The sequence below is a fragment of the Acipenser ruthenus genome, chromosome 5, assembly GCF_902713425.1.
Source record: "Acipenser ruthenus chromosome 5, fAciRut3.2 maternal haplotype, whole genome shotgun sequence".
NCBI classification, from domain to species: domain Eukaryota; kingdom Metazoa; phylum Chordata; class Actinopteri; order Acipenseriformes; family Acipenseridae; genus Acipenser; species Acipenser ruthenus.
In genome coordinates this window covers 10,114,176-10,127,601 of record NC_081193.1, presented here as the reverse complement: position 1 = coordinate 10,127,601, position 13,426 = coordinate 10,114,176, and the positions used below count along the sequence as shown (strand labels likewise).

General features: G+C 36.4%; 1 protein-coding gene across 6 annotated transcripts in view; it reads left to right on the top strand.

Annotated features, from left to right (window-relative positions):
• The window catches only part of LOC117402932 (rho-associated protein kinase 2-like), a 54,861-nt gene that overhangs the window by 22,263 nt on the left and 19,172 nt on the right, over positions 1 to 13,426 (top strand). For all 6 annotated transcript variants that reach the window (XM_034004617.3, XM_034004618.3, XM_034004620.3 and 3 more), the window contains exons 5-16: positions 183 to 443; positions 1,486 to 1,630; positions 2,097 to 2,235; positions 6,998 to 7,089; positions 8,443 to 8,602; positions 9,730 to 9,793; positions 10,260 to 10,271; positions 10,397 to 10,485; positions 10,697 to 10,745; positions 11,432 to 11,567; positions 11,650 to 11,741; positions 12,175 to 12,421. In XM_034004617.3, the coding sequence (XP_033860508.1) occupies positions 183 to 443; positions 1,486 to 1,630; positions 2,097 to 2,235; positions 6,998 to 7,089; positions 8,443 to 8,602; positions 9,730 to 9,793; positions 10,260 to 10,271; positions 10,397 to 10,485; positions 10,697 to 10,745; positions 11,432 to 11,567; positions 11,650 to 11,741; positions 12,175 to 12,421 (1,486 nt within the window). The remainder of the gene's footprint in view (positions 1 to 182; positions 444 to 1,485; positions 1,631 to 2,096; positions 2,236 to 6,997; positions 7,090 to 8,442; positions 8,603 to 9,729; positions 9,794 to 10,259; positions 10,272 to 10,396; positions 10,486 to 10,696; positions 10,746 to 11,431; positions 11,568 to 11,649; positions 11,742 to 12,174; positions 12,422 to 13,426) is intronic.

Here is a 13,426-nt window from a genome sequence, read left to right as displayed (position 1 = left end):
GTAACACTGAAGGAAAAGTGTATCCCAGCTAATTAGACACACAAACTTATTCAAAATAAAGCAACATCAAATGCATCACTTGGTGCATAATTAGGATATGTACAATAGGTTATCTTTTTGTAAGCTATATACTCTAATAGGCTATATGAATATACTTAATTTTTTTTTTGGTATTTTACCAGCTATGTTGTGCCTTTCAAGATGACCGGTATCTCTACATGTTAATGGAATACATGCCTGGGGGTGACCTGGTGAATCTCACAAGCACCTATGATGTGCCGGAAAAATGGGCCAAATTCTACACAGCTGAAGTGGTGTTGGCCCTTGATGCTATTCACTCCATGGGCTTTATACACAGAGATGTAAAGCCTGACAACATGCTGCTAGACAAATATGGACACTTAAAGTTGGCAGACTTTGGCACATGCATGAAGATGGATAAAGTAAGTATGATTTCATTTTGTTTCAGAAACCCTGTAGCCTTTAGGGTAACACCATTTTAAATCTGAATGCAAAAGGATCATCTTGGAAGTTTTTTAGTATTGGTGTAGAGAGAGCATGCCACGCATTCACAGCACAGTAACTGTTTTTGTTTTTTTTAACATCTCTTTTGTCAAATCACTTTTGAGAATTCTTGACATTTCTTGTAATTTTAAACACTCTGCCACACCTCTCTCTGGCCAGTGCTCTTGAAAACTAAGGATCCGACATGCTGATGAGTTCCAGCACTTTTTTTTTTTTAATTAAATATTTACAAATTTAAAGACATGATGTATTGTTCTTTTAAACAGAACTGAATAATACAAATTAAGCCTTGGCATACATTTGTCGTTTTTTTTTGTTTTTTTACCCATATAAATACAGAATGTTTTGGCTTAAACAGTTTTAAATCTGTTATGATTGCTCAATATTATATTGATCTTTTCTAATGTAATGCTAGATTGAGATTCATTTGATATATAAAATATGGTGAACATGCTAGACATTTTTTACTGTAATACATTTAGTTAAAAAGATAAACAAGTTTAAGGGAAACCCAATTTTATTATGTATACATCAGACTAAATGTTTTCAACATACTGCAAAAAATGATACACCCCCCCACAAACTATTTATACTTGTGCCTCATTCCCATCATGCTATGAAACAGAATATCTTGGCTGCGCTGTCTTGGGTAATATTAAGCTGAATTATAGCACTCCTGTTTCAGTCCTAGATTTTTGCTAATGTTAGGAGAGTATAGAGTTTGTGTTATAGCACCACCCTGTGGTAACTACTTTACGCTATGTTTATACCATTTTAAATTTGTACCGAACAGTTCCTTTTGGTTGAAAACAAATGATTGCATCATTTGACTGAATTACCTTAGTGATAAAGCATTGTCACTGTACAATCTTCAGATATACCTTTTTACATGTTTTGCACAGATGGCAATCATATCTTTATTATTCCTGCTCAAGATGGTATATTTTATTTGTTGTGCAGACAGGGATGGTAAGGTGCGACACTGCAGTGGGGACCCCTGATTACATATCTCCGGAGGTGCTGAAATCCCAAGGAGGAGACGGTTACTACGGCCGGGAGTGTGACTGGTGGTCCGTAGGGGTCTTTATTTTTGAAATGCTGGTTGGTAAGTAGAAGGAACTTGGGCTTGCAATAACAGTTACATCACTCTTTTTTGTTTCCTTGTTGAGAGGGAATATTTCATAAACTATTTAAAATAACTATTGAGATTGTACCACGAAAATGTGGCGCATCTGATGCTTAATTTTATAACTTTTAACTTGTATTTAACTTCTGATTAGCTGCATTAAAATAGCCTGACTGAGTCTGCTTAGGTGAACAATGCTGACTAAACACAATTTGGATGTCATATTTTACATCGTCCCTTGCTGGTACAATTCTCCAAAATAACCTGCTGTCGGGGGTTCGTGTTTAAGAAAGACTAGATCAGTTCGGGTCTTTCTGATTCTCTGTAAGTAAGTTAGACATGATCCCTCCTTATTGGAGAATTGGATTTTGGGCACTCAAATTTAAATTGAGAAGTTCAGTCCCTACACAGTACTCGTGTCTTTATTTTTTTATTTATTTTCTAGGCGACACTCCTTTTTATGCTGATTCTTTGGTGGGAACATACAGTAAAATTATGGATCACAAGAACTCCCTGAACTTTCCAGATGATGTTGAAATCTCTAAACATGCCAAAAGCCTCATATGTGCCTTCTTAACAGATAGGTAAGAATTTCATAACATTTAATTGTCGTGACCATTTAAAGGACACTGTAGGGGTCGTCTTATAGTTTAATCATTAAGGCATAACCATTCTCTCAAATATGCCTGTCGTGTGCATTCTGTGAAAGTCTGAAATGGTTAGTCAAGCTGCTCTGCAATGGGTTGTTAGTGTTAAAGTTCATGGAGTACTGTAGTTGTCCTGAAAATGAGGATTGACGGATAACTCAAAACTCTATATATATATATATATATATATATATATATATATATATATATATATATATATATATATATATATATATATATATATATACACACACACACACACATACAGTATATACACACACAGTGCCTTGCAAAAGTATTCAGACCCCTGACCAATTCTCTCATATTACTGAATTACAAATGGTACATTGAAATTTCATTCTGTTTGATATTTTATTTGAAAACACTGAAACTCAAAATCAATTATTGTAAGGTGACATTGGTTTTATGTTGGGAAATATTTTTAAGAAAAATAAAAAACTGAAATATCTTGCTTGCATAAGTATTCAACCCCTGTGCTGTGGAAGCTCCCAGTTTACACCGATGAAAGAAATTGCCCTAACGAGGACACAATTACCTTACCATTGGCCTCCACCTGTGAACTAAAGTTGCTGTCACATTTTCTGGATAAAAACCCCACTGTTGAAGGATCATTGGTCAGGCTGTGAAGGACTATGAAGACCAAAGAGCATTCTACAGAAGTTAGAGATAAAGTAATACAAATGTATAGATTAGGGAAAGGGTACAAAATAATATCCAAGTGTTTGGATATCCCAGTGAGCACAGTTGGATCAATAATCAGGAAGTGGAAGCTGCATCACACCACCCAGGCACTGCCAAGAAAAGGCCGTCCCTCAAAACTCAGCGCTCAAACAAGAAGGAGACTTGTGAGAGAAGCCACAGAGAGGCCAACAATCACTTTGAAGGAGCTACAGAGTTCAGTGGCTGGGAGTGGAGTAATGGTGCACCAGTCAACCATATCAAGAGCTCTGCATAACATTGGCCTGTATGGGAGGGTGGCAAGAAAGAAGCCGTTACTCAAAAAGTACCATCTGAAAGCACATCTGGAGTTTGCCAGAAAGCATGAGAGTGACCCAGCTGCGATGTGGGAAAAGGTTTTGTGGTCAGATGAGACCAAGATAGAGTTTTTTGTCCAAAACTCAAAGTGCTATGTGTGGCGCAAACCTAACACTGCCCATGCCTCAAGACACACCATCCCTACAGTGAAGTATGGTGGTGGCAGCATCATGCTGTGGGGATGCTTCTCATCAGCAGGGACTGGGCATCTTGTTAAAACTGAAGGAAGAATGGATGGAGCAAAATACAGGGAAATACTGCAAGAGAACCTGCTTCAGTCCGCTAAAAAACTGAAGCTTGGGAGGAAATTCACCTTTCAGCAGGACAATGATCCCAAGCACAAGGCCAAAGCAACATTGGAGTGGCTCAAGAACAAAAAGGTGAATGTCCTACAGTGGCCCAGTCAAAGTCCTGATCTCAATCCCATTGAGAATCTGTGGCACTATTTGAAAATTGCGGTCCACAAGCGTCGTCCAACCAACCTGAACAACCTGGAGCAAATCTGCCAAGAAGAATGGGCCAAAATCGCTACGACACTGTGTGCAAAGCTGGTACATACTTACCCCAAAAGACTTAAAGCTGTTATTGCAGCGAAAGGTGGCTCTACCAAATATTAATGTGTGGGGGTTGAATACTTATGCAAGCAAGATATTTCAGTTTTTTTTATTTTTCTTAAAAATATTTCCCAACATAAAACCAATGTCACCTTACAATCATTGATTTTGAGTTTCAGTGTTTTAAAATAAAATATGAAACAGAACGAAATTTCAATGCACCATTTGTAATTCAGTAATATGAAAGAATTGGTCATGGGTCTGAATACTTTTGCAAGGCACTGTGTGTGTATTTATTCTGAATACACTACAGCAAAAATTATTTGCTGGTCTGCGCAATGTTATGCTATTGTTGCTTTAATTATAAGAGGTAGACGCTGTGACATTGCTACTCATTGAGATCTGTATTTTAATTCCGTAAACAAAAGGAAAAACTTGTGCCTAAGGAAATCTCGAAGAAATCTCGTCTTGGACATTGTTTGTATACTTCATGAACCTGGCTAAACTACCGGCTTACACTGTTATGCTGTCTGCTTGTACACACGCATTTGCCTTTTATTCTTGGGAGCGTAATGGACCAGAGTTCAGGTAATCGAATACACAAAAATGTTGCACCCTGTGTATTCAAATAGGAAACTATTTGAAATTCCCTTCCCTAATCTTAATAATAAACACTATTAAAACAATATTCAAAATACAAAATAACAGTCTTTCTCAGAGCATTGTCGCTTGTGTAGCCTCTCCCAAGTCAGCGCCAGTTTTGCTGAGTGATACCAACGAGTCCTGGAAAGATTGTGCATGGCATTTTTGACCTGAACATATCGGATCCCAAATCAGAAGTTAGACAATTCGATCGCGTATCTGGGTACCCATTGGGGCATCATACTTTGAGACTGGATATGATGTAAGCAAAATGTTGAATTCACAACAAATAAAGCTGCTGTTTATCTGCAAGTCTGGGAAACTGATGCCAAACAAGGCAGAACGTTACTTTTTCATAATGTCATAATGAAGCCTCCACTCTAAATGCTTGTCTTAATTTTTTTTTTCCAAAATTAAGTACTTTATGATTTATTGATTTCAGCGCTTTCCTTATGGCTTATTGCTTGCTTAGTTGTAGAAAACCCGATTTGTAAAAGATTTGTCGCGGGAACAAGTACCAACACAGCACTTCGGTACACAGTCTCGGATTCTGACTGTACAACGAATATGACGTGCGGCGGGAAAGTTAGGATTAGTTTGTAGTTTATGTTTTTGAAAAATGGTTTGTAAATTAGTTTTCAGCTTTTTGGCACACTGGCCCATTTTCCTGGATACATGAAACGGAAGCCATGTGCACTATATATATTATACTAGTTAAATGTAACCGACCCAGTCGGGCCTGTGGTGCTTCATAACCACAGGCCAGCCTGCGATCTCTACCGGCACCGGGCCACTGGGCCACTGGGCCATGGTTAATGTCGAACCCTGGACCATAGATCAGGCTTTGTAAGCGGGTCTTGTTATAAAACACTATCGCTATGTAATGTAACACAGAGTTGTACATATCTATAAAGGGCTTATTCAATTGTGATGAAACTTGGTCTGGAATTTAGCACAAGCTACTGACATCTGGGGTTATATTACTGCATCTGTCAGTTTTGTATGTCAAAGTAGATGTTAGTTATGATCTACTTTTTCACGTTCCTGAATTTGCACATCAACATGCATTCACTGACATGCTTATTGTTGCCTTGGCAAGGGTATATGGCATGCATTTATACAGCATTCCATTCACTAACAAGGAAAATATACAGTAGAGACAATATTGAGAGTACTAGCCACAATAACCATGTTTCCTTGAAGCCTTTGAAAGTAGACAGGACTGTGAACATGTGAGGAATTCTAATAAACCTGAATCTATTTGCTCTCTGTTTTTGGACCAATTTAGAACTTATGGTCTAGCTGCTGGAATATAGAGTTCAACACAGCAGTTCAGCTTTTGATATAGGGCTGCTCACGATGAACTGCATATTCCTGAGGAAATGCCATTCATGAAAGAGCTCCCTGTAGTACATGGCAAGAACCCTGGAGCCCAAGTGGAGATTGGAGACAGGGAGGAGATATTTGAGAAGAGCGAGGCTCAGTTAACATGGAGTGGGAGCACTTCTCCCACGTGTGGAGGTCTTCCTGTTTACATGAACTTTAGTGCTGTAGGAGTTCATTTAAAACAGATGTTCTTTTTACATATACAAGTTAGCTATTCAGGCACTTAATGTGACAGGAAGGAATAAGCTATTTTGTTTTTATTTAAAGTAGTGACCCTCCCAGATCTATACTATGTTACGGTTTAATGTTTGCGTGTTTAAAAAAACAAAACACAGCTTGTGTAATTATGCTCAGTAGATATATCTATATATATCGTTTGCTTTAGTTATTTTATTTATTTTAATTAAATTTGGGATTTGTGACAACCTGATTTAAAAAAATGTCATGGTTTTAGTGAAGTACACAGTGGTGTTCATTATGTGACTGCTTTGAAAGTTTTTTTTTTTTTTTTTTTTGTTATAACATGACCTCTTGGATAACAGCACTTCTTTTTTTGATATATAATTGAGCAAATCTACTGAGTGTGAATTTTTTCTGCTACACTTGAACGCCCCCTCCTAATTGAGCCCTGTTGCACTCGTATGGTGTGGACACTTTTTTTTTTTTTTTATACATTTGCAGCTGATTCCTTGGCTCGCATGCAAGTACTCCCTCCCCGTTTTGAATTTCAATTGAAATATGGTTTGCACCACACGTGGCAGGCTTCAGAGCCCCGTCCATTTTGCTACTTGCTGAAAAGCCTGGGTTACTTTTAAAAACACGGGGGGGGGGGGGGGTCTTGTTGGGAGCTTCAGAGCAGGCAGTCCTTTGAGATGCTGTAGCACTTTGTCAGAGCTGTTCTTCACAATAAGCTTTTGATTTAGTTTCCAAACCTGGGTTTATTTGTTTTTTTATTTGATAATAATAACAAAAAAAATAGTTAAAAAATAAATAACAATTTTTCATTATGGGAGAATGTTTTGTAGATGTGTTGCCTAAACTGGACTAATTGCTATGTACAGGGATGTGCGTCTTGGGAGGAATGGAGTGGAAGAGATAAAATGTCATCCTTTCTTCAAGAACGATCAATGGACATTTGACACCATACGTGAGAGTAAGTCATTGCATTACTTTAGTATTTAATTTTTTTTTTTAAGTGTTTGCTTTTTTAAATGTGTGAGCTATGTATGATGGACAGAAAACGGTAAGATTGCTAATTTTAATATGGGTTCTTTTTAGACGTGTTTTGTTTGCTACTATTTAGTCCTTAAATTTCTTCAAAATATTTATTTGTCTTCATCGTGTGGAATGTCTGGCATACATTTTAAAGACCCACGCAGTAATGCAATATACCCTCAAAGCCCTGTTGAAAATAAGTTGATGTACGCAGTGTGGGACATGCAGTATCACTTTAATGGTAACATGTTATAGAGCATCTACAGGGTTGTTGAGAAAAAGGATTGCTGGGTATAAACATTGTAATCTGTGTTCTGAGCATCTTGAAAGTTTTACCCAGCCTATGCTGTATGTCAGGGTTAGGTTTATTTGTTTATTTATTTATTTATTTAAGTGTAAGCTGTATATGTAATGTATGTATTTTATTTAAGAGTTGAACTGTTTTACATTTCTTATATTCAGATTTTTTTCTTAAAATAAATGTAAATCATTGTTATACATTAGTTTTATTTTATCTCTGATTTTTAGAACTTAAGGGGCTTTGGTTGTAAACAACCTTTTAATAAGCTGTTTAGCAGCTTTATTCTTACAAAGTGAGATGATAATTGCCTTTTTGCTCATAAAACCACCATGAATACATGTTAAGTACATTTCAAATTTAACATGTGTTCTGCATAAAACGCTTATGACATAAACAAGTTTAGAACCCAGAAAGAGTTGTTGCTTATGAAAAACAGCCTCCAAAGAAATCTGGAGGATAAACTTCTGGGAAATGTGGGTGCCTTTTAATGAAGTTAAAATGGCAATATGCATGTGTGGAGCTTCCAAGGTAAATAGCACTCTCCTGACACCACAAGAGCTGGGACTATGGCAAATAATAAGCTGTTTAAATCTAGCTCAAATTCTTATGAGGTTAATGGGTTTACATACTGTAGCTGACCTCAATCAGTTGCACCATTTGTTTCAGTATTGCCCTAGGCTGACCTTTGAGAAATATCAGTAACATCATCACTTTGTTTTAATACAGTGAAGACCAGCATACTGCAGGGACACATTTCAAAGTGTTCTCTAGTGTGCTGCTAATGAGTATGGTGGCAGTATGTAACTAGCCAAACTATGTTTTTACTAATGTATCTGGTAAAGTACAGAATATTAATTTCATACATGCAGTTTTTTACACAGTGCCAGTTTATAATTGTAGGAAAAAAATAAACATTTTGCAAAAACCCTTTCTCAAGAGGTCACCTTTCTCTTGAGATGGATTTATGACAAGAGTTTTCTGTGTCCACAGCTGCAGCCCCTGTAGTGGCAGAATTAAGCAGTGACATAGACACAAGTAACTTTGATGAGATTGAAGATGACAAGGGAGACGTTGAAACTTTCCCTGTCCCCAAAGCCTTCGTTGGAAACCAACTGCCTTTTGTAGGATTTACATACTTCAGGGATAATCAGTAAGTGCATTTTTAGAACTGGCACACACACCTTGTTTTAATTTTCATTTTGTGTTATTTTGCATGTGAAACAAACAGTTTTACATGGTGGATTGTAAAGAAAACAAATGAGGAAGACTGCCTGTGCGCTGTTGTTAGTTTGTTTGTACGCAGTGTACATAACCGTAGGAATGTGCACGTTGATAGAAGCATTGCACATTGTTTGTGCATGCCCTTTAAAAAAAAAAGCAAAAAAAAAAAACGATTTCTGAATGTTTCCAGTAATCTACAAAGCTGTCAGTAGCCCACTGAGATGCTGTAGAAAAACTTCAATAATAAAAAAAAAAATCTGGAATAGAGTACCCTCTGAAAAATACCTGGGTATTTCAAGCAAGCATAGCAGTAAATTATTCTTAAAAGGCACCCTATAGATCTATGAGTTTTACTGCTTTCCCAGCCTCCTTAGTAAGCCTGTTGGAAACTGAGAAAAGGGCAGATATTTTAAAGCTGAAAGAGGACAATTCCAGCACAGCAGCCTGCTGAAGCATATGATTAATAACCGGGTAGCAAATGATATCCAGGACTGATTTTGTGTACTTAACAACAGGCAGTAACCCTTGCCTGTCTGTAATTAAGAAAGAGAACCCCTAATTAACCCCTGATCAATTTGCCAACTTTCAGAACTGAATATTTCATGCATTATATTTCCGCATGGAATAGTTATGCAGAAGGGATCTACATCTATTACTTGCCTAATACATCTTGAATCCTCACTTGCATCAATTGCAAAAGGTTTGTGAATTACAGCCACTTTGAGTATTGACGTGTAAGTCTTGTAAGCAAGCTCTTCTGAATCGCACCTGGTGGAATAAACAAGCCTATATATTCAAGAATAATATTTGTGTGGGAGTAAATAAAGCATTCCATGTTTTGTGTGGTGTTTTTTCCTTTTGTAAAGTAGCAGACTTAAATTCAGTTTTTTGTTTTCTTTCTTTAAGTAAAGAATTAGCAAGATTCAAATTCAATTGCTTTTCTTTCTATAAAAGAGTTAGTGGAGATTTAGATCTGAGGGCACTGAAAAAGTAAGCAGATTGGCATGGCCAGCACAGTTATTAAGATTTTAAATAAGAGCTGTTTCTTTTCTGCAGGTTGCTAAGTGACTTAAAGCCTTCCTCTGTAGAAAATGAGCGTTTGACTTCAGATAAAGGGGAGGTGGGTGTCCTAGAAATTTATTTAAATAGTTTTTTTTGTGTTTGTAATTAGTTGATTTTATACTTTATTGAAATACTGTAGATACATGTTTTTGTTACAAGCGCATATAAACTTTGTGATAAATGCATGATTGTTTTGGCTCTATACAAATGCATAGAGAAAAATGGGTCAAACTTTTTTAAGTTTCTGTTTTAGAAATTAACTATTTGGTTGTAGTAGATTTTGTACTTTTTCATATGCAGTAGAGGCTAGATGTAATTCCTGCTTTTGGTAGCTGTGGTTTATTTACTTAAGCAATGCTTTAACTGCAACTTTTAAATGAGAGGACTTCTTTGTAGTCAGACATTTTGAAAGTGCTAGTCTTCATTACTGCTACATTGTAGCAGTAAACACTTTGTCAAAGAATCTGTTCTTATTTCATATGATTAAGCACTGTTAATTTTTTTTTTCTTCTTTTCATTTATAGGACAGTGTCGTGGTAAGTGACCTCTATACTGTGTGTTTGTTCTTTTTTTAAAATCCATTACTTGTCTACATTCTGTGTTTTATGTACATTCATTCTCACAAAATTTAAGCTTTACACCTCATTCACTGCCTTGACAGTGTGCACAGCTGCAGAAGAAGCTGCATCAGATAGAGGAGAAGCTCAACAATGAAATGCAAGCCAAAGATGAACTGGAGCAGAAAAGCAGGTAAATGGATGATCTCTCCCCCCAGTTTGATTTCTATTGAATTTGCATGTATACCGATCCAGTCAGATGTGTCCTGAGATCAGTTAGTTACTAGGAACCGGATAGGCTTAGATGTCTAATGGTCTCGTCTAAATCATTTAATTGTAATAAATTGACAACTGCTCCGAAATTAATAGTTGATGTATTCATTTTTTTCTTTATTCCTCTCTAGAGCTGTCAGTAACCGTCTTGAAAAAACTTCTAAAGAGCTGGATGAAGAGGTGATGCTTTTTGTATTCCATCAAAACCAATAACGAAATGGATATTATAGATTGCATGTGAAACAGTATGTGGGTTTTAGTTTTTTTTTATAACTTGAACTGTATTATCTTTTTGAAACATTTTAAGTTTAAAAGTTATAAGTTTAGTTTAATTTTTGAAAAATGTTTGGTAAATCTAAAAATGTGGTACAATGTGTGATTAAAATTTTTGGTTTAAATGGGACTAGGTGTTGTGAAGAATAGGGCATTACACTATATTGACAATAACCACGAGAAGATTTAATCTTATCAAGTCCTTTCCTGCAAAATGATCACATTAATAGGTTAATAACTTCTCTCTAGTCACACCCCCCTCTCCAAATATGATCAGCCCCAAGGACATTAGAGAGTTTCCGAAACACGTTTCACAATCCAAATTGATTTCTATGGTCATTCCTTTGAGTGGCTATCTTAGTAAACGTAACTACAAGGCAGCGATTTGATTGTGGTTGCCGGCTGAGGCTATGCAGATTCTGAAAAACTAAGTTCCCTATTAAGTTTCTTTTAAGGCTTTATTTGTCATTCATAATTTGCTGTAACCTGTTCTGGAAACTCATTTTAGTCTTGTACAGTAAGAAATAGAATAATACATTGATGGTCTGATTGTGTTGCCAATAGTAGATTTAATGTGTGTATTAACATTCTAGATTAGCTCCAGAAAAAAACTTGAATCAAATCTAAGGCAGTTGGAAAGGGAAAAAGCGTTGCTGCAGCACAAGAATGTGGAGTATCAAAGGAAGGCTGAAAACGAGGCAGACAAAAAACGTTGCCTTGAAAATGATGGTATGTGGATTGTTATTTGTTGCAAGTTATTGGTTTTAATTTTATTTAAAATAAATAAATAATGCATAACATACTTTTGCAGTTAACATCCTAAAGGATCAACTAGACGATTTGAAGAGGCGGAATCAGAATTCTCAAATATCGAATGATATGAATATACAATTACAAAGACAGGTGTGTGTGATCACAAAGTGTTTCTTTCAATGCAGTGCCATAGACTGATGTAAAGTAGGGAATTAAATACTGATATGAATAAAAAGTATATTGGCTTGCATGTGTTTAACCCCAATTGCAATTTATTTAATATCATGCATTTCAATCTACCCTAGACCACCACCTCTGTCTCGTTTTACTGCATGTAAAAAAAAGAAAGGACAGGTATACCAAACATCAGTTAGCAACCACATCTTTCTATTTGTGATTGACCATTCAGAATTAATTTTGGATGAAGGTGCACATGGTAGTAATTTTGCATTCAACTTGAGCTTTTTAGTTTTTTCTTTAAATGGTTGGTAGTTTTAAGCCCCATGCCAGCACTACTAAAGCCCATGTATGTCACTGTTCATGTTGCTAATCATTTTATTTTACTCATGTGGCTGATTTTTAGCTGGATGAAGCAAATTCATTGTTGCGCACAGAGGCTGATACATCAGCCAGGCTGAGGAAGAACCAGACAGAGATGACAAAACAATTACAACAGCTGGAGTCAAACAATCGGGAAGTGCAGGACAAATGCTGCATGTTGGAAAACGCCAAACTCAAACTCGAAAAGGACTTCATCAGTCTGCAGTCAGCCTTGGAGTCAGAAAAACGGGATCGAAGCCAAGGCTCTGAGATCATAAGCGATTTGCAAGGTATTTGATGCTCCTGTCTTAGTCTGGTCAAGGTTTGTTTTTATAGCATTATTTTTTAAAATTGGCATTCTCTTAATACTGTTACTGCACAGTTGCAGTTTGCTTCAGCACTGCTTGAAAACAGTGTAACAGACACAAATATCATACTAAAGTTCAGCCAGTTTTCCATCTCATTCTGCTGTTTGTGCAGTTCTAAAGGGATTACAACCCTTATTTACTACAAACCTGATCTAACCTGATATGTTTATGGATACAGGATTTAGTCTTTTTTTGGGTGTGTTCTGCAGTGTTATGGCTGTTCATAGATGTTTCCTCTTAGCAAATGGTTTTATGGTTATGAAGCATAGTCAGTCATTGTTTAATACTGGGCTCAGTTATATTATTGGCTCCAAAAACTTTGATTGAGCCTGTGTTCTGTTAGCCAAGCCTGCCAGTTCTCTACTGATAACAACAAGCAAGTTTTTTTTGCTCTATTTTGTGAGGCAGTAATATTATACTGATTTATAAAGACTAGGTAGCTTTGACTTATAGATAGATATATAGACAGGTATATACCTTAAAACTCAATTAAACTTCTCTGGCATTTTGTTTACAATATTTGCAAGCAGACCCGTGCGTATTGGAGACTGGCGTTTATTTGAGACCGGCGTTTATATTCAACTTTTTATTTTTTGGTCGTCTGGGCATATATATATATAATATTATATAAATTGTTTTTTTTTTTTCCTGTTAACAGAAACTGTTTGACAATGTGTGAATACTATAAATCCCACATTAAATGTCCTATAGTGGTTGTAGTACTTCAGTAAAATATGTAGGCCTACTGAATACCTAGTGTACAAGACAGTGTAAGAGAAGTGCTATGGTAGAATATGTTTGAAATATACAAAATATACGATAACAATAATAATTTGTATTACGAAAACTGAACACCGTCTGCCCCTTCGCGCTCCAGCTCATGTTATCCAGAGGCAAACCTTTAATTTCTCATTCGCCGTCTCGACA